Source organism: Pteronotus mesoamericanus, unplaced genomic scaffold, assembly GCF_021234165.1.
Source record: "Pteronotus mesoamericanus isolate MK-2021 breed Mesoamerican mustached bat unplaced genomic scaffold, CSHL_Meso_final contig_130, whole genome shotgun sequence".
Taxonomy (NCBI): Eukaryota; Metazoa; Chordata; class Mammalia; order Chiroptera; family Mormoopidae; genus Pteronotus; species Pteronotus mesoamericanus.
In genome coordinates, this window is record NW_026555060.1 from 12,963,743 (window position 1) to 12,990,510 (window position 26,768).

Genomic DNA, 26,768 nt, shown 5'->3' on the forward strand with positions numbered 1-26,768 from the left:
AGCATGAACCAACCAGCTCCACAAACAACCCACCCAAAGGGCAGACTCGGCAGGCACTGGACTCCTGCTGAAGTGAATCCTGCTCCAGAGGGTCAGCCCCTGCACAACAGCTGCTCCCCTAAGTCATCACCACGCCTCATAACCAATCATCCTCAGAGTCAATCCCGCCCATTGATATACCAGTAGCAATCAAGGCTCAACTACAAAAGGAGGGCACACATAATCCACACAAGGGATACACCGGTAATACTTGTGACCAGAACACTGTGCCAATAGGCCCCACAGGACTACGTAATACATAAAGCCACTCTACAAGACTGGGAGACATAGCAGCTCTACCTAATACATAGGGAGAAAAACAAAACAAAACAAAACAAAACAGGGAGGCAGCCAAATGAGGAGACAAAGAAACATGTCAAAAGTGAAAGAGCAGAACAAAACTCCAGAAAAAGAACTAAACAAAATGGAGACAAGAAATCTACTACATGCATAGTTCAAAACACTGGTAATAAGATGATCAATGGTCTCAGGGAAGAACTTCAACAAAGAGATAAGAAACATAAAAGTACAGGTAGACGAGTTTGGGCATGTTCAGAGTAGAAAAGAAAAGTACAGATAGAAAACATAAAAAAGAACCAGTCAGAAATGAAGAATATAGTAACTGATAAGAAGTATAGATTACAAGGGATTGGCAGTAGAGTAGATGAAGCAGAGGACTGAATGAGCAATTTGGGAGACTGGGTAGCAGGAAACACCTAACCATAACAGCAAAAAGAAAAGAAAAAAAATGAAATTAGTTTAAGAGGTCTTTGGGACAACTTCACACATACCAGTATTTGCATTATGGGGGTACCAGAAGGAGAAGAGAGAGCAAGCAAGAAATTAAAAACCTATTTGAAAAAATAATGACAAAAACTTCCTTACGCTGTTGAAGGAAATAGACATGCAAGTCCAGGAAGCACAAAATCCCAAAGAAGATGAATCCAAAGAGGCCCACACCAAGGCACATAATTAAAATGGAAAAGGTTAAAAACAAAAAGAGAATCTTAAAACCAACAAGAAAAAAAGCAAATTACCTACAAGGGAGTTAATAAGGCTGTCAACTGCTTTCTGAACAGAAACTTTGCACACCAGAAGGCACTGACACAAAATATTCCAAGTGATGAAAAGCAAGGACCTACAACTAAGACTACTGTTACCCAGCAAAGCTATCATTTAGAATTGAAATACAAATAAAGAGCTTCCCAGCCAAAAAAAAAAAAAAAAAAAAGAAAAGAAAAGAAAGGTATAGGAGTTCATTACCACCAAACCAGTATTACAAAAAGTGTTAAAAGGACTTCTTTAAGAAGATAAAAATATGAATAATAAAATGGCAATAACTACATTATCTATCAAAAAATTACTTTAAATGTAAATGGACTACATGGTCCAATTGGAAAACATTGGGTAGCTGCATGGGTCATAAAATAAGACCCTATATATGTTGCCTACAAGATACTCATTTCAGATTGCTAGACAAATAATGCTGCAATAAACATATGGATGTACATGTCTTTTTCAATTAGTGTTTTGGGTTTCTTTGGATAAATACCCAAAAAATGGAATTACTAGATCCTTCTTTGTCACACTGAAAGTAAAGGGATGGAAGATAGTTCATAAAATGGAAACAAAAAGAGCTAGGGTACTTATGGACAAAATAGACTTTTAAATAAAGGCTATAACAAGACAAAGAAGGATCTAGTAATTCCATTTTTGGGGTATTTATCCAAAGAAACCCAAAATACTAATTGAAAAAGATATGTACATCCATATGTTTATTGCAGCATTATTTACAATAACCAATATATGAAAGCAACCTAAGTGTCCATCAAGAGATTATCGGATAGCAATAAAGTGGTACATACATAAAATGGAGTAAGACACAGCCATAAAAAAAAAAGAGAGAGAGATCTTGCCCTCTGCAATACATGATGGATGGACTTAGAAGGTATTATACTAATAAAATAAATTAGACAGAGAAAGACAAATACCACCAAATTTCACTTATATGTGGAATCTAAAAAAAAAAAACCCCAAATAAATGAACAAACAAAACAGAAACGAACTCATAGATACAGAGTCCATTTTGATGACTGCCAGATGGGAGAGGGCTGGGAGATGGGTTAAAAGGGAGAAAGGATTAAGAAGTATAAACAGGCAGGTATCAAAATAGTCACGGAGATGAAAAATACAGCATGAGGCATATAGTCAATAATATTGTAATAAGTATGTATGTTGTCAGGTGGGTACTAGATTCATCAGGGCAATCACTCTGTAAGTTTTCTAAATGTCCGGTCACTATGTTGAATACCTGAAACTAATAAAATATTTTATGCCAAGTGTAATAGAAAAATAAAAATTTAAAAAAACCAGTACAGGAAAATTAAAGCCCAAAGATACAGGTAAATATTAGAATAAGGACTAGCAAGTGGATAGAAACCACAGATGAGACTCAGTGGAATATGATTAAGGAAACAGCCTGAACTGAGAAAGGGATAACATGTCAACACCATCAAAGCGGAGAAAATCACAACTTTGCAAATGACCTGCACTTGACATCTAAGTTCAGTGTAACAGTAATCCCCCCGCCCCCCCCCCATGGAATGGGACAGTGCTTCAGCGTCACAGATGTCAGACCTCCTAGGCTGCAACCCCACCATAGGCTGAGTCACCGATTCAGTCCCTGAATGTCCAGTACAAACAACAGTTGGAAGTGGCGTGTAATGGAGGTGAGATTTTTGTTCTTTAGAAATGTCAAATCTATATCCCTGGCCCTCTCGGCCATTTTGACTTTTAGAAAAATCCTCACAAATGTTCTTATTGATCCCGGGTGGGCAGGACTGCCCCTGTCCAGCGCCACTGCTCTAAGACTTCGGCGCCTGGCTCTTGTTCTCTGCACCTCCCTCCCGCCACCATTTTGGGTAACCTCAACACCCATTTGAGCACCGTTTGAAAAACTAGCCTCTTACTTCCCTGGTCCCTGATCTCTAGTGACCTTTCTCTAGTTCACTCTGACCACTTGCTGAGCAAACCTTGTCTCTGCCATGACTAGGAGCTATTTTATTACTAAAGTATTAAATTCAAGCTTCCCAACATGACTTCAATCTCCAATCCTTTTAGATCTCTCACTTATTCCCACCATACCCATTATCACAAGGACCTCTATGTTTTCATTTTTTCCTTTTTATCTATCAGCCTTTTAAGTCTTCACTTCCACGGACCATCATGTTTGCTACTCTTTTGCTAATATCCTCATAGCTCTTAGGCAATGCCCTTTTATCACACTTACGTTCAGACTCACCGCATATAAACCAAGACCTTCAGGCTCTCCAGCAATTTCCGTTTTCCTTATCAATTGTATTTCCTACATCACATATTGGTAATTTCAACCCTCCATTCTCTTCTCTAATCACACTCTGGGAGCCTCCTTGTTACTTCTCTTTTATATATCCTATGATCAAACAATTGCCAAAGGCTGTCAACTTTACCTCCTAAACACCCCTCAGATCTATGGCGCTGCATGGCCGCTGCTGCCGCACTGATCCAAGATGCCACCACATTTGCCTGCTCTCTTGGAACAGCCTCCTGAGGGCCGCTCGCATCTACTCAGGGGCCATGTTACTCCGTCACCAACCTGCAGCCAAAAAGGTTTTCTCAAGGAACTCTTCTGATCCTATCACTCCCCTGTTAACTTTCTTGGAAATGTAGTTTCCAGTGGCTCTTCCAAAAAAGATGAATATCTTTACATGGTTTACAAGGCTCTGCATGATCTGATGCTGGCCTTGTTCTCCTGCCCGAAGCTTATGCTCTGGCTGCTCTCCCTTTCCGCTGAAGCCCCAGGTAATCCTTGTGTGCCCTTCCGAGCTCTGCTCAAATAGCTCTTCCTCAAGAAAAGTCTCTCCTGATCCTGCAGCTCACATTTCTCATTGGTATATTACCAGAGCATTTTGTACATACATCTCCCTCATAATACTTAAAAATCCTAACTCAACAATTTGATAATACACTGTTTCATGGCCTGTCTCTCCCTCAAGACAGAGGTGGTGTGAGGGCAGCAATCACTTTATGTCACTTATGGTCTCCATAAAGAAAGTAAGCCCTCAAATACCTGCTTAATGAATGAAATTTCAAGTGTTACCATCACCATCTCAGAGAACACAGAAGCCATCAAGTGCAATGTCTTCAAAGTCCTTTCTATAACTTAATGCAGCCAGACCCATCTCGACCATCCTTTATCCTTCTCTCTAGTCACACACTCTTAAGCCTTCTCTTAGCTCTCTTCTTGAATATTTACCTCCCTCGTTTCTAGCTCCTTTCCTTTGGCACTGAAATTAATAAATCTCTCCTACCTTAAAACAAAAAGAGCAACAACACCCCCCTCCCCTCAAAGTCCCTTAACTCTATGCTTCCCTCCAGCTACTGCTCACTGCTAGCTTACGCTTCTGTCATTTCTCACCTGCGTCTCTCATTCTTCCTCCACTGTGTACAGAATCAAATGTAAATTCTTTCACAGCTTTATACGGATTGCACGTTTTGAGCTACATTTATATTTCTATTCTTCACTCTTGCTGCTCCTTCCTTTACATTGCACTTTCCACCTACACAAGATTTCCTCTGCTTCCTGAAACATGGCAGGTTCTCTTGTGTTGCTGGGTCCTCACCACATGCTCCTTGCTTTTGTAAGAACACTCTGTCCTCTCTCCACATGCTAGTTTTTGCTTGTTTAAGATTCAGCTTAGACAACTGAGGGAATCGCTCCTGAAGGTTTAAATTGGGGTTAGGTACCAAGTTCACGTGTTCCCTGTACACCCACTTCAAAGTTATCCTACAACAGAAGGTGAGCTCTGTGAAAACAGAAGCGTCATCTACTTGTTCACCAGTTGTTTCCCCAGCCGGTGAACTCTAGGTACGCATTAGCTTGTTTCATTTCTTTAAATTACACTCAGGAATTAGGCTGTTATGCAGGTAAAACTATTTGTTGAATGAACTAAAGGAATGGGAGTTAAAGGTAAAAAGCATCTGCCTACCTCAAAGCCTGGATACGATGGTTCAGTAACATGCCCAAGGTCACTAAGAGAAGCTGGCATATCTCAAACTTGAACTTAGCTCTCTTGATCTTAAGATAAAAAGAGGCAGAGGGGAGCGTGATGAATCCAGCACTGGAACAGTGAGTTTAAGGGAAGGAAATCTATCTACTTAAACTCAGCCAAGGACTGCCAGGCCTAGGGCGCCCTTCTGAGTACAGTCCCGTCAAGGTAAAACTTGAGACTGAGTGGAGGCAAGGTCTCCAAAGGAGAGGAAAAAAGGTGATAAATATTTAGTGACTGTCTACAAAAGGCCAGACACCATCTATGGCTTATATATTTTATATACTCTGAAGATAAAAAAAATTATTTAAATTGGTAAAACTTACTCTTTAAAATAAATAGAAAGCAAACAAGAAAAAGGAGGTATTACAATGGAGTTGCATTTTCTGTAAAGATGATACAAACCCAATTATACATGCTCAAAGAAAAAGATGGAAGCAAACCAAAAACCAAAATATAACTAGTGGGTCTCTGCTTGCCATCCCCACCTCCCTGTCCCCCTGCCATACACACACACAAGGCACCCAGGACTAAAAGAGGTGATGTGAATTTACGGTTTTCTTCAGTAGTCTCAGCTCTGGAGTGCTTCTCAGAGTATAAGATACTTTGCTGAGCAACAGTCTAACTTTTTTCCTTTCTTTTTTCCTTTCTTTAACTACTCACGCCAAAAAACCCCAATGATTTATTTTAACTCTGGAGGAAAAACTAAGTATGTTTGAATTAGTGAGGGAAAGTATGCTGTCTCTAATGTGATGCCCTTAAATTTTGACTATAATCAATTTTAGCCCTTACATAATCTAACTCTTTGTAGCTTGCTCACTTCACTGCACACTCATGGAGTATGCCAAGAATGTTCAGTGGCAAATGATTTTATTGTTGTTGTTGTTGTTGTTATTATTATTTATTATTATTTTTATCCTCACCCAAGGATATATTTATAGATTTAGAGAGAAAGGAAGGGGGAGAGGGAGATGGAGCGGAGCGGGAGAAGGAGGGGGTGGGAGGGAGGGGCGGTTTTCTCTCACACTGATGTGAGAGAAAAACAATGCTCAGTTGCCTCCTGTAAGTGCCCTGACTGGAGCGCTATGTGCCCTGACCAGGAGTCAGACCTCCAGCCTTCCGGTGTATGGGATGATGCTCCAACCAACTGAGCCACCCAGCCAAAGCAGAAATGATTCTATTTGAAAAACTTTCCCTAGATTAAACTTGAGGTCATCGTCTTGAAAGGTGGGAGTATCATCACAAAAAGGTTATAGCAGGGATACGATTTCAATCATTTTTCCTACAAAGTTGCCCGGGAGGCCTACAAACAGCATTTCTCCTGACAGGCTTCTTGCTCAATCCTGCCATTTACACTGGAGAAGTTCTAGAGTTTCTCTTCTTCAAAGCTTGACATTAAGACCACGCTTAGATCCATATTACTGTCCTGTCTCCACCTACAGTTAGGCATAAATTCACATTTTCAGTGGGCTGAAAATCTGTTTATATGGTAGTCAATTTAGGATGCAAACTGAGCTAGGTTCATGCAGGTGCCTCTGCAATGGGACAGATTCATTTCCCCTTCAATATGTAAATTTTTCCCACAACTGGTGAAATACATTTACACATATGTATATAAAGTTACTCTACAGTTTGTCATTGTGCTTGTTAATGATAAAGAGAAGCAAAGAAGACAATCTGTCTAGCACAGATTTAAATCACAGACAGCGGGCTTTGGAACAATGATGATGATGAAGACGACACAATGTAGTCATGCGTCATGTGGTTACATGGCAGGCGTGTCACATGGTTACGTACACCATTACTAATCCTCAAAACATCCCTGCAAAAGAGGTATTATCCTCATTTAACAGATGAGAAAACTAAGACAATCAAAGGTTAAGTAATTTTTTCTAAGGTCACACATCTGGAGTGCAATTTAACTGGTATTCAAAGCCTGTCTGTCTGACTCTAAAGTCTACATTTTTTCCATTCTACCTATTATCTTATCAAAAGAATGCCAATAAAACACGAACTTGAGTAGCCAGTTGCTCCATTGTCTGTTAATGGCTAATCCGTAACTTCACAGAGTTTTTCACCCTGTTCCAAGCTGCTCCCACTTTAGGTAGTTATGACTCTCTGCACTTGTGGAATAGGAAAAGTTTCTGGCTACAAAATGCGGCAGAAGTCCAAATTGAGGATCTCAGAACTCATTCTGTGCATAACCCCTGAGAAGTCTAAACCCAACCTCATGAAGTTGATGTGCATACCAGGCCTGGGCAACACACATTGGGGACGTCTATCAGGATTCTTGATTCAGGACTAAGGAAAAGCAGATACAACCATGATTTACTTGCAATGATGTAAGTAAAAGCCAAAAAAGCATTAAACAAATTATTTTAGAGATCATTAATTTGGAACTCAGGCAGTGAATTGAAGTTGATATGCTTACTAGCTTTGAAAATAAAAGAATGTTTCTATTCAAACCAGACATGTAAATATTTGTTACATGTTTTTAAATGTCATATGAATTTACAAAATCACTTTGTGTGCAAATTCTAGGAAGAATAAAGCAATGTGTATCAATCCCCATTAGTTGAAGTTCTTGCAAAAAATGTGTCAGTTGGATAATTAAGATCATTAGAAAGGCATATTGTTTTAATTAATTTTTAAAAACTTTTTGATTGATGAGAGAGAGCGAGCGAAAGAGAGACAGAGATCGATTTGCTGTACCACTTATCTATGCATTCACTGGTTGCTTCTTGTTACATGCCCTGACTGGGAATGGAACTCACAACCTTGGCATATCGGGACAATGCTCTAACCAACTGAGCTACCTGGCCAGAGCCATTTTTAATTACTTTTGGGCATTTAATTAGTAACTCCTTCTTGAAAGTAAGAAATTGTGTTGCATATGATTTTATGTAAAGGTCATTCATTTCAGTCAAAGAAATACTGTCTACTTAGGGTGTCACTAAAATAATGATAGTAAAGTTTCTACTTAAAAGTTTATATTTCAGGAAATATTCACATTAACTGCAAAAAAATGCCTTCATTTTTATCTGAAGGAGAAAACACTTTTAAAATCCATATATAAATTCATAGCCTTCATTTATATAGGAGCATTTAGACATATACTGCTTTAAAATATCAGTATGACATTTTTAAATTTAAAAAATGTTTATGGCCATACTCTATGGCCTTGTACTTTGGTGCGTCAACCATATATTTTATTTGTGTGTTAAGTGCAGATCCTAAGTGAATAAATATGTACTAGAACAATAATATATTACTATTATGAAATTAATTTTAATGAAATCAATTAAGTGTGGTATATATTTTTTTAATGACACTCATGTAGCCTACAAAGAATAAACATAAAGTAATTTTTATTTGTAAAGGTCCAGCATGGAACTTAGTTATAGCTTTTCTTAAGGCTGATGAGCATCAAGTTTAATTTAATAATGTAAATATAGATGTGTGGTATCTTACACAGGAGAAAGACAATCATCACACTAAAGAGTATAGTGCTAATAATATGTTAGGAAAGAAAAATACAGGTAGGGAAAAAGAGGCCAAATTAATTGTAACACATTAGATATCCATGCAACAGTCATAAGGAATTAATAACATCCATTCTTACTTGGATTTATGTTCAACATAAAATTATATATTAGGCCCTGGCCAGGTGGCTCAGCTGGCTGGAGCATAGTTCTGTGCACCAACATGTTGTGGGTTCGATCCCCAGTTGGGGCACGTATAGAAGGCAACTGATCGATGTTTCTCTCTCCCCTTCTCTCTCTAAAAATCAATAAATATAGCCTTGAATGAGGATTTTAAAAAGTATATATTAGAAAGAAATCTGTTGTTCTGACCAAGTACTATTTACTTCTCCTATTGATCTTTGTCCATCTTGGCACAAACATTAAATGGCTTATTACGTGCATGCAGCAGCTCTACTGTGTGCTCACCTCCTGTGCACCTGTGCCGCTTAACACGAAAAGTCTTCCACATTTTCCCCCAGACATTTTTATGGATTTGGCCAGACTTGTTCCTCTTACCATCCAGAGAAAAATATCAGAATTACTGGAGTTTGCAATAAATATTCTAACTGCTTTTGTTACCTGAAAAACACACTTACTCATTTGATTTACTGCAAGGGAGATCAGACATGTGTTGTAGAAGTCTACTTATCATATTGCAGCACTACTGTTTTTGTTGCTCTAGGCATAAAATAAAAACAACCATGCTATTATATCTGATTCACAGTCTTATAGTGATCACAATTAGTTGGTGGCTGGATTTTGGGTTGGAGAGTGACAAATCTGTTTATAAAACTAAAAAAGTTCCCTTGGAACCAAACTATATAGAAAATGTGGTAACTTAGCAAGCCCTGATAGAGATTCAGATTATCTTTCCTCTGTTGAAAAGAAAAATGCTATTAGTGAAGCATCACTTAAATGTTAATGTCAAAAAAAAGAAGAAGAAAAAAAAAACTGGAGTGGGAAGCTTGTTGAAAAAGCATCATTTTTCCAAAGCAGCTATTTATACCACATTTATATAAACCAAGTACTGTCTCACCTCTATCTCAGGGTTATGACAAAAGTGCAATAAAATTTAAAAGATCAAAATAAAACCACCCCTGTCTTCCTTAGCTAAGTAGAAGAGGGCATGGATAATTTCCTTACTTCAGAGTCTGTTCAAAAATGCAAACTTTTCAATGAGGTACCATGATCTTCAGGTTCGAAATCACAAATTCCTGATTCCTCTGAACTTTCTTGGCTTTAACTTGCTTCTACAGCATTTATCACAGTCAAACAACTATACAGTTAACATTATTATTTATTACTAATTTTATGAATATGTTTTTTGCCTATCTTCTCCCATTAAAATGCAAGCACTACAAGGACAAGACTGTTTGTGTTGTTCACTCACAAACCCACCTGCTTGGGATAGTGCCTGCCATAGTCGGTACTCCATAAAAATCAGGACTTCCAGCCAAGATGGAGGTATAGGTGGACACGCTTTGCCTCCTCGCGCAAACACAAAAAGAATTACAACTAAATCTCAAAACAAAAAATACCCCGAATTGACAGAAAATCAAACTGAATGGAAGTCCAACAACCAAGGATTTAAAGAAGACACATTCATCCAGACGGGTAGGAGGGGTGGAGGGGTAGAAATGCAGAGACAGGGTGAAGAGGCAAGGAGACATGGTAAGGGGCGGAGAGGCTCTGGTGGCAGTGGAATGGGCATGGGCAGTCCTACATTCATGTGTGGTGGATAAAAATCAGGAGGGATGCCTTGGAAGCAAGCGATACCAGCCCCAGGCCAGACTGCACTGTCCCAGCGCTGGGAAGTTAAGTACCCACAACTTCTGGCTATAAAAAACAGTGGGGGTTGGGGCAGTGGAAAAAACTGCCAGGTTTTCAGGAAAACTCTACTTAAAGGGCCCACATGGTCTTAAAACATGTAAACCCATGCACTCTGGGATTAAACACGAGGGCAACAGCTGGAAGGGCACCAGTCACACATGGGGAGTGGGTGAAGTGACTGGACACAGGGTGAATGCCGGACAAACATACAGAAGCCTGGCAGTGGCACAGTCCCCTCTCCACACCCTCCCCCAACATAGAGCCACAAAGTCCTGAAACAGGTTGCCCTGCCCTAGAGATTACCTAAGGCTTCACCCCACACAATTTAAAGGTACCTTTTACAGAGAGCCAAAGCAGCTCTCCCTAATACACAGAAACAAACACAGGAAGGCTGCCAAATTGAAGAACAAAGAAATATGGCCCAAATGAAGGAACAGAACAAAACCCCAGAAGAAGAACTAAACAAAATGGAGATAGCGAACCTGTCAGATGCAGATTGCAAAACACTGGTGATCAGGATGTTCAAATAACTCGGAGTACGGCAATGATGTGAAGGGCGAAATGAAGGTTATACTAAGGAAATAAAGGAAAATCAACAGGGAACCAACAGTAAAGGGAAGGAAGCTGGGATTCAAATCAATGATTTGGAACATAAACATTCAACCAGAACAGAAAGAAGAAACAATAATTTAAAAAAATGAGGTTAGTATAAGACACTGGGACATCTCCAGAAGTGCCAACATCTAAATCATAGGGATGCCAGAAGGAGACGAGCAAGAGCAAGAAATTGAAAGCTTATTTGAAAAAAATAATGAAAGAACACTTTTCTAATTTGGGAAAGAAAATAAACATACAACTCCAGGAAGAACAGAGAGTCCCAAACAAGTTGGACCCAAGAAGACCACACCAAGACACATCATAATTAAAATGCCAAAGGTTAAAAATAAAGAGAGAATCTTAAAAGCAGAGAATTACCTAAAAAGGAGTTCCCATAAGACTGTCAGCTGATTTCTCAAAAGAAACTGTGCAGGCAAGAAGGGACTGGCAAGAAGTACTCAAAGTGATAAAAAGCAAAGACCTAAAAGCTAGATTACTCTATCCAGCAAAGCTATCATTTAGAATGGAAGGACAGATAAAAGTGCTTCCTAGACAAGGTAAAGTTAAAGAAGTTCATCATCGCCAAGCTATCATTGCATGAAATGTTGAAGGGACTTATTTAAGAAAAAGATGATCAAAACTATGAACATTAAAAATGCAACAAATTCACAACAATCAACAAGTGAATCTAAAAACAGACAAACAAACTAAGCAAACGACCAGAATAGGGAGAGAATTATAGGTATGGAGATCATCTGGAAGGTTATCGGTTGAGAGGGGGAACGGGATAAAAGGTGTAGGGTTTAAAAAGCATAATTGGTAGGTACAAAATAGACAAAGGGAGGTTAAGAATAGTACAGGAAATGGAGGAGCCAAAGGACTTATATGTACAACCCATGGACATGAACTAAGGGGGGAGGGGTGCTGGAAGGAGGGGGGATACCAGGAGGGTACCAGGCGGACAGGCGCTAAGGGGGAAAATTGGGACAAACTGTAATACCCTAATCAATATAACATACTTAAAAAAAATCAGCTCAATGAACATAATTGTAATTGATGCCCAGAAATTAAGCTGGAGTATAAACATTAAGATGAATATATGGCATAAAAAAAGCCAACTCTGATTCTAATAAAGATCATATTTACCTTTTATATACAAAGATTATAATTTTAAATCCATCACACACTCATAAATCCAATGATGACTTTGGAGTTTCAGGCATCTATATAAAACCCTTTGGAACAAAGTAATTCCTACAAGCCTTCAATTAAAATTCATTAAAAGCAATGGGAATTCTAATAAACATATTAACATTTACATTTAGTTTTGAGTTACTTTTCTCTCTGCTTTATGTGGGAGGTCTTTTTGTTCTGCCACAGTTTTATGGAAAAAACGATGAGTCCTATAAATGTCTATCCAAAGCACCTCACAAAGCAGTCTTTACACATATAATATTCAGCACAAAGGAGGACAGAACAGTACTTAGTACTCAAGCTAGAAACATGAAATATATAGAAAGGTTTATTATTAGTTTCCTCTTATGCCTCATAACCTGACAGAACAAGTATCAAATTATCTGAATATGAACAAGATGAATGTTTGCTCTCCGACTGGCTTAAGCTATAAAGTGTTTTATAGTTTTTTAACACTAAAGCTTTCTCCCCACTCCCTCCCCTGCAAACACACGTTATTGGCTATATTACTTTACTTTTTAAAAGTCAGGTTTCACCAAAGATAAAGCTTATGTAGAAAAATGTACTAAATGCCTGACATTTGGTCTTAACATACTTCTTGGAAAATACTTTTAAATGCAGAAGGGACTGTAAACACAAACTGTCACAGAGACATTTTAGTGGCTAAAACATGGCTTTGAAAATGAAATACTTGTGATCAAGCTCAAAGTCTTCTACTGTCATATTTTTGCCATGTTAACAACTTGGTCAATTTTAATTTCTTGATCATTAAGTCCAAGAATAAAAATCACGTAATATTGTGGTAAGAATACAGAGAAAATAAAAACTATGTAGCTTCTTAATATTTACCTAATAGTTTTAAGGCAAACATCGTTATTCCGAATGGCTTTGAAAACACTGAGAGAGACAAATTAGGCTGGAGGAGGGCCACGGTGCTTCTATTACTCTTTCCATATTCTCACACCTGTTGTAGGTGCCAAGGAACTCTTTCCCAAGTATATGATTTTTACAATAATGAAAGTAAACAGTTAATTCAGGAACAATCCAAACTTTCCAAAATTCAAGTCCACTGCTTGACTCCCTCATTTAGACGATAAACTGCTAAATAATCTAATTTAACTTGTAAGTGTTTTTGAATACTGAGGTTCAAAATCAGCAGAAGCCTATTCATCATATCTGAACATTTCATGTTCACATTGTGTATTTTCAGTTAATACGAAATAGCTATTTCTTATTAAAACCTACCTGTGGTGCCAGAAATGAGCCTACATCTTTGCAAATAGTATCTCATTTGACCCTCAAACCAACCTTGAAAGCAGGTGCTCTTATTGTCTTCATTTTCCAGAGGGAGACACAGGTGACCGGAGAAAATCTGTACTGTCAGGCGTCACACGGCTACTGCACAGCAGGCCAGTTTGGGATGCAGCCTGTCTTACACCGGAAGCCTGTTTCTCAGTCTCCACCACCCCGCCCCATAAGATATAACAGACACGGACGCTCAGAAAATAAACTCTCAACTTCTGAACCACAAATGGGCCACACAGACAAGCCGAAAGGTTTTCTGAGAAGTGACCATACCAAAGAAAGCAAAACAACCAAAAAGAAACCAAGACACACTGTTGAAGGACACTGTTCCTTTCATTATGGGAAATCAGGCTCCGCAAAAGGCTAGAGCGGTGGTAAGTGTTGAATTAAAACATTAAAAATTACATTATATCAGCACTTGCTTCAAAATAGGGAGATAAAGAGTTGGGGGCTAAAGAGTTTCAAATAGTTATTTTCTTATAAGAATCTTAGAATAAAATCTGACAATAATAATAAACCAGTTTATCGTAACAGACAAACCAAGTATTAACTATCACTAAACAAATCCTGAACAGCAAATTAAGACAAAACCAAAGGCGGAAAATAATCATTTAAACATGATGACAGGGTACAAAACAAGTAAGATATGAAAAAATAAATTGCAGGCAGTTTACAACCACCAACGAAAATAGGTAACGGCAACCGAACCCGTTTCAGCAGAGCAATAAGGCTTCCCCTGTGCACTGCATTTGCATTGTAACCGAGAGCAGAAGCAGAACAGCAAAAGGCACTCCCAGATGAGCCTGGGCATCTAGGAACTTGCGAGGGATCAGACACTGTGCTAACAAGAAAGTCTGAGGAGGCCAGGAGCAAAGCCCGGTGGCCATGGGAAGAGGAGGGTGCGTCCTCGAGCACTGACTGGCACGATGCTGTCTATGCCATCAAAAGCCTCCCAAGAGGCAGCCTCTGAAGTCTGGAGGCACAGCAGAGACTAAGGCCAAGTCCAGAGCCTTTCCTTGGTGGCTGGGAGGATTACCTCAGGTGGGTTGGGCTGCCCAACAGAGGAACAGACTAGAGAGGGATAAAGGTAAGGATAATCAACCTGGGAAACTTTAGGAATGGTAGGTGAATTTTAAAAGAGAGGGAAGGTAAAACAGTAATGACATGTATAATACAATGAGGGGCCACATCTGGACTGTGTGCAGTAAAGACAAAGCAGAGCCAACAGGCCGGCTGACCCGACCCAGGAAGGCCCCTGAAAGGGCTTGGGGTCTATGTGAACCCCACATAGGATGGGATGTTTTAGCTCAAAAGCTTCAAGTATATTGGGAAAGGCTCATAAGGACCCAGAAAAGGGGCCCCGTATATATATCAATGAAGTGAAATTCTTACTATTTCAATTATTTCATCAGAATTACACACAAAAACACTTACCAACCAAGACAACAAGTCTGTATTTCTCATTCATTTGTCGCCGATAGGGGGTCACTTCCTCATATGTGGGTACATCAGCTGTATCATATTGATCACTCTTCTTGCATTCATACATGGATTTGTTTGTTTTCTTATCTTTTCTACTAAGACGAAAACTTCTTCTAAAACCAGCTGTAAATACAAAAATAATTATTTTTAGTAATAAGAACTAAAAAAACAAAGCCCTTAAAAAACAAAAATAAAAATAAAATCTTCAAAATTGAGCCAGATTTTATCCTCCAAAATATTGTTACAAGTGCACTTAGAGAACAAAAATAGATACTACACAATTTCATTAACATAATTTATAAGAGAATCATCTAACATTAAAGTATATGTTATAATGATATAAATATTACTTGGTTCTAAATCATAGTTTTCTTCAAAAATCAATGAGTAAAATAACTATATTATAAAACAAAATAAGGAAGTCAGAAATCATAAAGATAATTTATCATGGACTGATTAATGAACACATTTCATAAGAAAAAGTTAAAAGCACTTTAAAAACATTTTAAATATAAATGACAATCCTCTCACTCATAAACACTGCAATATTTTATGTCATAATCTAAACATAGCCTAACAACATACTGGGGGCACAGACAGCATCTATTGTTAAATTAAAAAAAAAAAAACACCACCTAAATTAGGGAAAGCATAGTGTCAAATGGGCATAAGCGTGTATCAGGTTGATTGAACCAGCCTGTTCCTAAAATTTAGCAAGTCACTTAACTTATATGAGACTCCAGGGGGATGGAATACTTGTGCCTCAGATCTCCTCTATGTCAATTCTATATTTTAATGATTTGAAGCCACTGAAATTTGGAAATAAATTTCACAGTTTCAATTGTGTATTCATCAACAGGTCATATGATCTTTTACTAAGGTAACCTCTTAAATATTTAAATAAATTTCATGTCTGCTTAAAGCTCCCTCTCCAGCTCACTGCTATCACTTAACACCTGGTATTAAAAAGCTCAGCAAGAGTTCCTTTCCTCAGTCAGCTCCCACTCCATTCTGCTTGCTGTTCATGTTGTTACACTAATCTGGTTTTCTTTCTTTTTTTAGAGCAGTGATATTTACCATGCGTATCATTCGAGAACTCAGTAGGATGTGTACTCAATTCTTAACAAACCTTTATACTTGCTCAAAATCCAGACTTTAAGACAGAGAAAACAGCCTGCTTATTAAAATACTACATATATATATATATATATATCCTATATCAGCTCTGTAGTACAAAACAAAATACTTTTTTAAATATGTAAAACTATATTCTCTTTAAAAACAAATACTGATTAAATTTGACACATAGAAAACTTTAAAAATAAAGCTATTCTATAACACAATATAAAAATATAATACCTAATCTGTGTGAATTTAAGGGAACATAAAGAAAAAGAATAATTTTACCATTGGATTTAAGAAGACATTAGGATTCAAAATAAAGGCAATATTAAAAACAATTATCTATGACTATGGCGTTTTATCACTCATAGATTCAGTTTATTAAAAACCAATCAACACATTAAGAAAATAAAAAAGTGTATCTGATAATAATTCCTGTGGGCCATCAAGAGTCATTCTGATTTCGAGGAAATACTCAGATTTAAGAGAAAACATTTACAAAGCATTTGAAACAAGAAGACAATTGCTCTCAAACTCTCTTATCAAAGATAAACAGGAAAAAGTGAAGAGGGTATGTGATGAAACACATTGGTATTTTATATGAGATGAGATCTGAGGGAAGGAAAAGGGGAAATGTGTCATCCTGGTCCTAGGAGAGAGAAAAAGATGTGTGAATTCTCACATCCCACATGCAGACACCATTCAAACTGCTGTGTAAAGGGCCAGAGGACACGCTGCACAGTATTTGTTTCTGTTTCCTAGGATATTGGGAAAGAATCATAAGAACCCAGAAAAGAGTCCCTGAGGTGGGTGATAAATAGACAGATAGACAGACAGACAGAACCTCAGTCACTGCAACACCAGCACCAGAAGTAGCTGAGATTCTTACTACTTCTGATGCTTTAGCAGAGTAGTTCCCAGACCATGGTGTCTGCCTAATTTCCAGAAATTACTTCTCCCACTCCATCCCACCCTAACATTCTGTCACGTGTGACTGCTGGCCAGGACTGGCATCCAGAATAATAAGATGGCTTCTGGTTTTAGCTCCAAAATGACACATCAGCTATTCTTTTTCTATGCTGGTATTTCATTGTGTTCTAATTTCAGGTTTCCAGGGTTCTTGTCTCCAGAAAGGCAATTATAGAATAAGCAGGTAGAACTAGAAATGACTTCACAATTATTCCTTGTATGGGGGATGGGTTTCCTCAAGTCACTACAAACTTTTGGCACAGAAATAGTTCTAACTAGGACATGAATGCCTCATCCAAAGCAAATCAAGTCCAAGAATGAAAACCTGAAAAATTTATGATCTACAAATCACAGCTAAATCCTGAATTTCAGTGCAAGTGTTAACCTAACTGGGTCTTTACAATTAACTGAAGTTTTTGCTTTCATCATAAACAATAAATGGATAGTAGAGGAAATAAAAAAGTAATCAGATTTCTAACATGAGGGTCTATGGACGTCAAAGATGGGGACTGTAGTCCACAGGATGGTCTGGTGATACTTGCTTGGTGCAGAATAGGTGCTTGGTAAAAGTTTACTAAATTGAAGTTAAAAAGGCAACAACAAAACCCCACTGTCATTCCTGTTTGATTTTCTTAGGTAAATTTTAACAAAGAAACAGCACATTTGGTATTTTCACAAGAGAAAATTCTAAGAGGCAGACAAAAGGACAGAACACTGCATACATCAAGGCTTAGTACGGGAAGTAACTCTGGAGACCTCGTGGGCCAGCTCCGTCCCTGCTCCCTGGCCAGTACACGTGTTCCTGTCACTGTACTGACCCACACACCATGACAGGGTCTGACCACATTCACATCTCTTTTCTAGGCGCTGACTCCCAAGCAGGTGAAATTCACACAGGTTATGAGCTTTGGTGTCTTGAAACAAAGGGAAAACAAAGGGATAGACCACCACACTGATTCTATCACAGCAGCTCCATCACTAGCTGTTAAAAGGCAAAGACAGGAGGTAAACAGGCCTAACCTATGCTCTTCTGACTTACCGGCTGTGTGACTTGTCAACTTTTAAAAAATATCTTGGCTCATTTTCTCGAACTTTAAAATAATAGTACCTACATCTCACAGGGCTGTTAAGAATGAAACAATTCCCGTAAGCCACTTGGCCCAGTACCTGGCATGTGGTAAATACTATACATGAGAGCTATAAATTAGTACTTGATTATGCCTCCAACTTATTTACAGTACCTTGAAGGCAGGAACATGTTATACCTCCCTGTGTTCCCACAACACAGAGTCTAGCAAGAAAGGGAAAAATAAATTAAGGGGCTTATTAATAAGCTTTTAACTGGCTAATGTTATAAAAGATACAAAATATTAAAATTAAAGCCAGATTTAAATGTTAAATATTAAAAGTACTCGATTAAAATAATGAGTCATTTTAAAGAAACACAACTGAAAGATTTAGTGTACATTAACTCTTCTCTTTTTTACTTACTCTTTCTAGGGAAGTATGTTATTTCTGGTGCTATATTTAAAGGCATCTTTCCAGCTGTCTTACTTATCACAATCCTTTACTCCTCTGTTCCACATTACCTAATATGTTCCACATTTATATCACTTAATACATATATACACTTATATACGGGTACACAAGTATACATATGTACATAAATATCCATATATAAACACACAGATTTTTCAAAAACATGAAAACTCCCAAACCCAGAGCAAGCAATAAAACAGCCAGAAGAGAGGATATAACAAAACATATGAAATCCAAAGTACGTGCCTATTAATTATTTCTCAAACCAAAAAAACCAAAACAGCTTATTTTCCTAGAATCTGCCTGGCACGTCCTTCAAGGCAGTACAGAGATTGTGACTTTCAAACATCAGTAACATGATGAGTGATGTGACCACACACCTGGGTAAAGTCTAGGCTTAGAGAAAGAAAATTCTATGTCAGGAAAAGGGGTTAATAATTGTTCTAGCCTTCACATCTTATGTGGTTCTCATTAAAAGGGAGATTAAAAAAAAAAGTGTACTTAAACTGAAAGTAAGCCGGGGGTTCTTTCAGGTAAATGTTTATAAATAACCTAGAACCTGTTTAATTCCAGTTCATTTCCAGTGCCCAAGTTTTAGCAATAACTGGGGGCTTTTAAAAGAGAAGGAAGGTAAAAGGAACAGTAACAAGGAATTTGGAGTAAGGGAACAGTTTTACACAAAATATATTTTTCCTTATATTTCACATTTTTGTAATTTATAATTGGCTCAGCGTTTTTATGGACAGGCTTTTTCCAGGGCACTTACCCACAGCTGCTAGAGATTTGCGTGTTTTAAAGGAACAGAAATTTAACATTATTACAATGGGAAAGTGACTTTAGAGTAAGCCTGCAGTTGCAGGTCAGCCCCTAACCACAAGGAGATACTTCTTATCTTGTATTTTCCAGTAGAAGTCATTTACATTAACACATTTCACTACATCGCTTTGAAGTTAAACTTATTTTTTACTATAAAAGGTGACACTTAAGTTGCTATCTGCTTCTTATTTCAATAAGACTGCAAAAGACATGCGTGTACATTCCCTTTTGTCCACGTCACTGATGATTTCATTAGGACAAATTGCAAAGCAGATATCTCGTCCAAATGCTTCTCAGACTAATTAGTGTACATTTCCATCAGCAATAAGCACCATTGCCCATATTACCATTCTCTCATAGAAGGACTTCTAATTAAAGACTTTAATGATTGGACAAGTGAAAAATTATATAGCATTTCATTTTAACTGTTGGTGTAATTAGCCTTTTTTCATGTTTATTACTCATTTGCATTTCTTATTATGCACACTGTTGTTTAATACATTTTGATCACTCTTGATTAGGGTCTTCATAAATAATGCATACATATATGTGTATCTTTTTAGGTAATGGTCCTTAGCCGTATTTGTTCCAAAGACCTTTTAAGATTTTCAATTTTTCTTTTTGATAACATTTTAAATGTTTACCTACTTGAATCTGTGAATTCCTTTCATTTGTGATTTCTTCCACTGTTATGACTTTCCTATCTTTAGGTCTGATACATTTTCTGAAGTTTAAAAATACAGGCTGCATAGCTTTACATTTAATTTTTTTATCCCATCTGGAATTATTCAGCTATAATCATGAGATCAAGCATGTGAGGTGAGGCTGTAACTTTATATTTTTCAAAAAATTAACCAATGGTCCCAGAAACACTTATCGAACAATCCTTTTTCTACTTCATGTTGATACATACTTTTCCCTGTAGTATCTGATGACTTATTAATCATGTGACCAAGTAAGTCTGAGTTTGGATAATTCTCTTATTAATAATATCAACACCAAATCACTAGCAGTAGAAGTGGTGTTAGCTGATGTTTATGGAAAACTTACTAAGTGACAGACACCACTTGGAGCCCTTTTTGTGGATTAGTTCACTTAATTCCCATAGCACCCAGTGAGGTGCATGTAATATCCCCTGGGGTTAAGCAGCTCTTCTTTTACTGTTAAAGAAAAAACATGATTGCCAAGGCTTTGGTACAAATCTTAAATGATGAAAAAAAAAAGTCAAGAAGAAAATTTAAAATGTTTCTCTACAGACATAGATATATAATAGAAAAAATGATGATGAACCTTCTGTTCCTGTCTGAATAGGAAAAATTATCAAAGAGGAGCAACAGTTTAAGGGATTAAAACTTTTAAGTTCTTTTTCTGTTAGAGAACACTTTTCAAATATAACTATTTTTTGATAATCCTCTGTATTCAAGATGATGTATAAAATACAAAAATATATAAAACAGTGTCACTGCCCTCAAAAATTCCAGAGCTACTATTATAGGACATAAAAATTATTCCCAAGCATTCCCTGACTGGTGTGGCTCAGTTGGTTGGAATATCATCCTGTAGACCAAAAGGTCACAGGTTCCATTCCTGGTCAGGGCACATACCTAGATTGCAGGTTCAAGCCCCGTCAGGACACATAGGAGAAGCCAACCATTGAATGTTTCTCTCTCACACAGATGTCTCTGTCTGTCTCTTTCTCTCTCTCTCTCCCCCCCTTCCCTCCAACCGCACCCCCACCCCACCTCACTCTCCCCTCTCCTGTCTCTCTAAAAGCAATGAAAAAACATGCTCAGGTGAGGATGAAAATATAAAACATAAATTATTCCTAAATGAAAATTCCCAAATACTTGTAGTTTAAAATGTTTCACAATATAGGCCCATAGCTAGAAACAGAGATTTTTTTTTGCAAATACACTTAATCTGTCTAATTGAACTTTGACATTTCTCTTCAGTAAAAAAATTAAAAAATAAACTCAGGCCTGTGGTGATTTTGTCATTTTCAAAATTACTTGGCATTAAATTTAATGCTTACAAATGTAAATTAAGAATCATTTGTTTATTTGTTATTAAAATAAGCTTCACACTGTAGATATATGTTATACCTGTCAATCATATAATGTTAGTGATTTAACAGTAGAAACCTTGAAGCATCCAAAATATACAAAACTATGGAAAATATTAATTAAATCATGGAACATCTTTGCAAAGAAATTAGGTTGCATTAAAAGTATAATTATAGACATACAGTGGGCCCAAAGACACATGAAAGAATGCTCAACATCACTAGCCATCAGGGAGATGCCAACTAAAACCACAATGAGATACCACTTCACACCAGTCAGAATGGCCATCATTAACAAATCAACAAACTGCTGGCGAAGTTGTAGAGAAAAGGGAACCCTAGTGCACTGTTGGTGGGAATTCGGACTGGTGCAGCCACTGTGAAAACAGTGTTGAATTTCCTCAAAAAACTAAAAATGGAACTGCCTTTTGATCCAGTGACGCCACTGCTGGGATTACACCATGAGAATCCTGAAACACATATTCAAAATAACCTATGCACCCTTATGTTCATAGCAGCATTATTTATAATAGCCAAGTGTTGGAAACAGCGTAAGTGCCCATCAGTAAATGTGTGGATCAAAGAACTGATACATTTACACAATGAAATACCACGCAGCAGAGAGAAAGGCGCTCCTACCCTTTGTGACAGCATGGCTGGAACTGGAGAGCATTATGGTAAGCGAAATAAGCCAGGCGGTGAAAGACAAACACAGTATGAGCTCACCTGTAAGTGGAATCTAATCAATGAGACAAAAAAAAAAAAATTAGCAAAATAGAACTAGAGACAAGGAAATAAAGAACAAGCTGATGGAGACAGGAGGATAACAAGGAAAGAAGGTGAAGGGTCTAGACAACGAACATTTATAAAGGACCCATGGACCTGGGCAGCAGGATGGGCACGGACTGTACGGCGGTGGGGAGCAACGGGGGAAAATTGGGACAACTGTATTGGAACAATTAAAGATTAAAAAATAAAAAATATTATAACTATAAAAGTATACAGGACCACAGAAATACATTTGATACAATAAATGGAAAAAACAGGACAAAACACAATAGTTTTACTTCTTTACTAATATAAAAATTGGCATAGATACAGAAATGTACAAAAACAGACAATGGTTGTGTTAGAGGGAGGTGTAGACAATTATTTTGTTGTTTTTCAAACTTTCCATAATTTTATATAAAGCTGAAAACAAATTCCAACAAACACTGTTCATAATACACAAACAACCAAATAAATGAACTTCTGTACTGGCAGACCTGTTTGTGTTGGCATATCCACAGATGACACAAAATACATTTGACCATGCCTCCGAGGCAGGTTCTCAGTCTTTTATATTTTGAAATGACTATGGTAATAGAACAAGTTTTGATATTCACAACAATTAGAAGCAATCAATAAATTAAAATATGCAAAAAGCAAAGAAAGTAAAAATAGAAAATAGTTTTTTAAAAAATGATACTATAGTATAGAAACTAAAGCTCAAAGGTCAAGAAGATAGAGAACCAGCAGTCTCACCTACAAAGTGAAAAGAAGATAAGTTTTGAAAACTTATAACCACCCTAGTAAGATGGATGTGAAATATTTTTTTTAAAAATCACAAACCATTATCATATACTTTGGCTCCCATAAACAAGTAACTTCAGTGTAAAATTATAATATATTTGTAATTTTAATGATGTTATTTTTAAATAAAATTTTGACATTTATGATGGCACTTTATTAAAAATACATGATCATTTAAAGAACAAACATGTCCATTAACACAAAAGCCCCTCCAATGGAGTCAAGGTAACTCAGCGCCAACATGAACAACCTCAAAAACACACATGTGAACTAGAGAGAAGTGATACTGGCTTTTCTGTTAATTTAACAAAAATAAATACTATTATGTTACCACCTCCAATTTTCAAGTGGGACAGTTTCAATCTTTGGTTACATTTCTTTTATGTAGCCAAACTGATGTAATAACATCAGATATTATGCATTCTCAATGTTTTTAATAATAAGATATTAATATTTTTAAATTATATAGATGTTTGTAGAATGGGAAGAGTCTCATTATATCTATCTGAATCATAACAGAAACAATATTGGTCATTGGCAACTCAAAAATAAGAGATTTATATAAAGATCCACTGTAAAATTCCTAATTAAAAAATATATTTATTTGATGCAAACACAATAAAGAAAACTGCTTCCTTTCTTAAAAGGAGATAAAAATAAACTTTAATTTTTTTCTTGCCTCAATATACTAAAGTGTGAATTTTTTTAATTTGAAAGAACTACCAAAAATACTGTATGAAATCTTTTTTTCATCTCTAAATACTTGCTTAACTTGACCCAGCATATATTTAACTAGCTCAATTGGTACCTAATTACAAGGAAGAGAAAATTTTAAAATAAATGACCTTTTAAAAAAGATTTTTAAAAGAGAACCCTATAGACAATAAAAATTAAGCAAGCTGAAAACTATTATACAATGTTAGCTCCTGACAACAAAATATTGAAAATTTCCATTAAAATCAACATTTTAATATAAAGTCAATGTTGTTAGACATGTAAAAACTATGTAGTAATCTGATCCTGGGACAAAATTATTATTGAAATGATGCTCCTATAGTATGTCAATCATAAAATTATCCAAAAGATAATAGAGGATAATTAAGAACATCTTAAAGCAACAAACAAGTAAAAATCTTGGGAGGAGGTTTAAACTAAAATGCCAATGCAAAACTATAAAAGTTACTGAGATCTAAAGAAGCTGGGTGAGTCAGCTTCTATATTCATCTTATAAAACCGTGTCAGAAGAAAAAAAATCATCAGAGAAACATAACATTATCGTGGATTACATTTACCAACCATGCAAATGCTAATTTTGTATATGAAGGGGGAAAAAGGCTTTTAACAAACTAACAGAAAATTCATCTCTGGAATGTTACAGGTTCAAAGTTGCTCTCAATAAAACTTGAATGTTCAGATGCCATAAATACCCTTGAATCTCTGAACTCATCTCAAGCTAAAAACAGAAACTCAAAGTACCTAATGAAATCATGGAAGCTAATATAAGATATCAACTTGCAATTTCCAAGGAAAAAAATTACTTAGGTCTTAAAAAGTTTTCCTGATACCACTGACAATTTATTTTTAAAGCATAGCACAGAATTAATATAAAAAAAGAGAAACCATATGAAAAGTTAATTTTCTGCCAGCCAGCTATAAAGAAATCAGTTCTTAATTACACTCTTTCAAAATTATGAAAAAATAGAGTATGCACACATAAACTTGAATAGAAAAATGTAGTTCTGAAAAGAGGGGAAAATTGGATTTGAAATTTTAATATATTTTTTTAAGTTGAATCTATGCAACCTAAAATTCTCCAAGCAGGAATGGTTTCTTTCTGTCAGAAAAAAATATTTCCAAGTAGAAATCCAGACATGTTGATATTATGCAGAGTTCTTTCTTGTTCAAGAAAGAACCTGTACCACTTTTGAATGAATACGTCTAAAAGTCCTCTTTATATAAATTTTATTTTTGGAAACATATTTAAGGCAGCATATTTAGACATAGTTTTATTTACCTGTATTACATTCTCTAATAAATGGCTGAATATTGTCAGAAATGGGAATTTTTACAATTTTTTAAAAACACGCAATGTAACTTGTTGAGGATCTGTGGTGCTTACACATAGAATTATGAAACAGGATCAGGAAAAACATATACCAGTAGAGATGAGTAAACAATAACATTCAAAAGAAATAACAGCAAATGAACAGTTTTGTTTTTTATTGAACTCTACGGTAAACACTTCAGTTAAATAGAAAGAACAGTCTTAACTTACATAAGTCCCAAAACTGATCTTGTTTTAAAAGAATGCATGAAGTACTCCAACAAGGGCAGCAGTGCAGAAAACTTGATGATTTTTCAGGAAACCACTTGCAAGAAATTATGTTTGAAGACAGATGCATGATAAGCAGTGCTTTGTGAATTGATTATAACAAGATTTCCATAATGAATTAACCAGAAGAAAAACAGTCTGTAATTCTTACCAATGTTAAAAAAACAAAAAAAATCTTCATATGGACTATTTTGTACTATATTAGAAAAAAAAGGAGGGAGGATCTTTAAAGCAGACCATTGTACCATTGAGACAATTACCCTTTGAACTCCAGCAGATAGACACACTCCCCCAAATATGCTAACTTCCACAGTATCTACCAAAAATTAAATAGAAATGAAATATATAATGAAATAAATTTAAAAATATATGAAATATATATATATAAAGTAAATGGTTGACAATCTTTATATATAGGCAGCCCTTAACTTACAGAATTCAACCTTAAAAGGTGCAATTTTCTACAATTCATAATTACAGTATACTATCAATTTTCTTTCATAGTGTTGTCATAAAATGTTATGCAAATACCTCACAAATTGTATTGCACACTCAGCTTTTTTTCCTTCCTTCCACTAATAACAGGCAATCGTCTTTTATTGAAAAATATGCTGACCTCTTACGAAATGTGTTATCTATTAGTAAGAATCATACCACACAGTATATGTTCCTACCAGTGATAGCTTAGTAAATATGGTTTTCAGATATAATTATTAGACAAATAGACATCCAATTCTTGGAGTATGATGTTACTTCTTTCAAAAGAGTCCATTCAGATCATTTGACATGGAATAAATTTTTTAAAAGTGTAAACCGTAATTAATCAGGTTAAGGGCTACTTATATTTGTTGTTTTGTGCTTAATTTTTATGAACTTGAAAGAAAGTGAAAATTATCAATGTATTCATTGGGTGGGCAATTGCCTTAATTTAGATCAATACCAGTCACAGGTCTACAAGCAGACTGGGGGCAGTCCCATTTTTGGTTCAAGTGTAGTCTGACCACAAAGTAGAGCACTTCTGTTTTTCCTCTCCTGTGGAGTCAGGAGATATATGGTGTGAAAAGGGATGAGGGGCAAGGCTAAGATTCTAAAATAAACCAGGATCTCAGAATTTCTTCTAAACAGTCCTTGGAAAAGCTCTCATGAGAGGGCTAAACTAGAAACTCTCGACCGTTTTTCAGAGCTTGGCTAGAACTAGATAAAGATGCCATGTGCTGAGGATGGATACAGACCCATCCTGTGGACAAGGATGTTCTTTAAAACCAGTGACACTAAAACAAATCTGTGAAAGTAGTGGT

At 36.4% G+C, this 26,768-nt stretch overlaps 1 protein-coding gene across 3 annotated transcripts in view; it reads right to left on the reverse strand.

The window, feature by feature from the left end:
• Positions 1-26,768, reverse strand: part of MPP7 (MAGUK p55 scaffold protein 7) — a 247,737-nt gene that overhangs the window by 30,303 nt on the left and 190,666 nt on the right. For all 3 annotated transcript variants that reach the window (XM_054592269.1, XM_054592278.1, XM_054592262.1), the window contains exon 12: positions 15,011-15,181. In XM_054592269.1, coding sequence (XP_054448244.1) covers positions 15,011-15,181 — 171 coding nt within the window. The remainder of the gene's footprint in view (positions 1-15,010; positions 15,182-26,768) is intronic.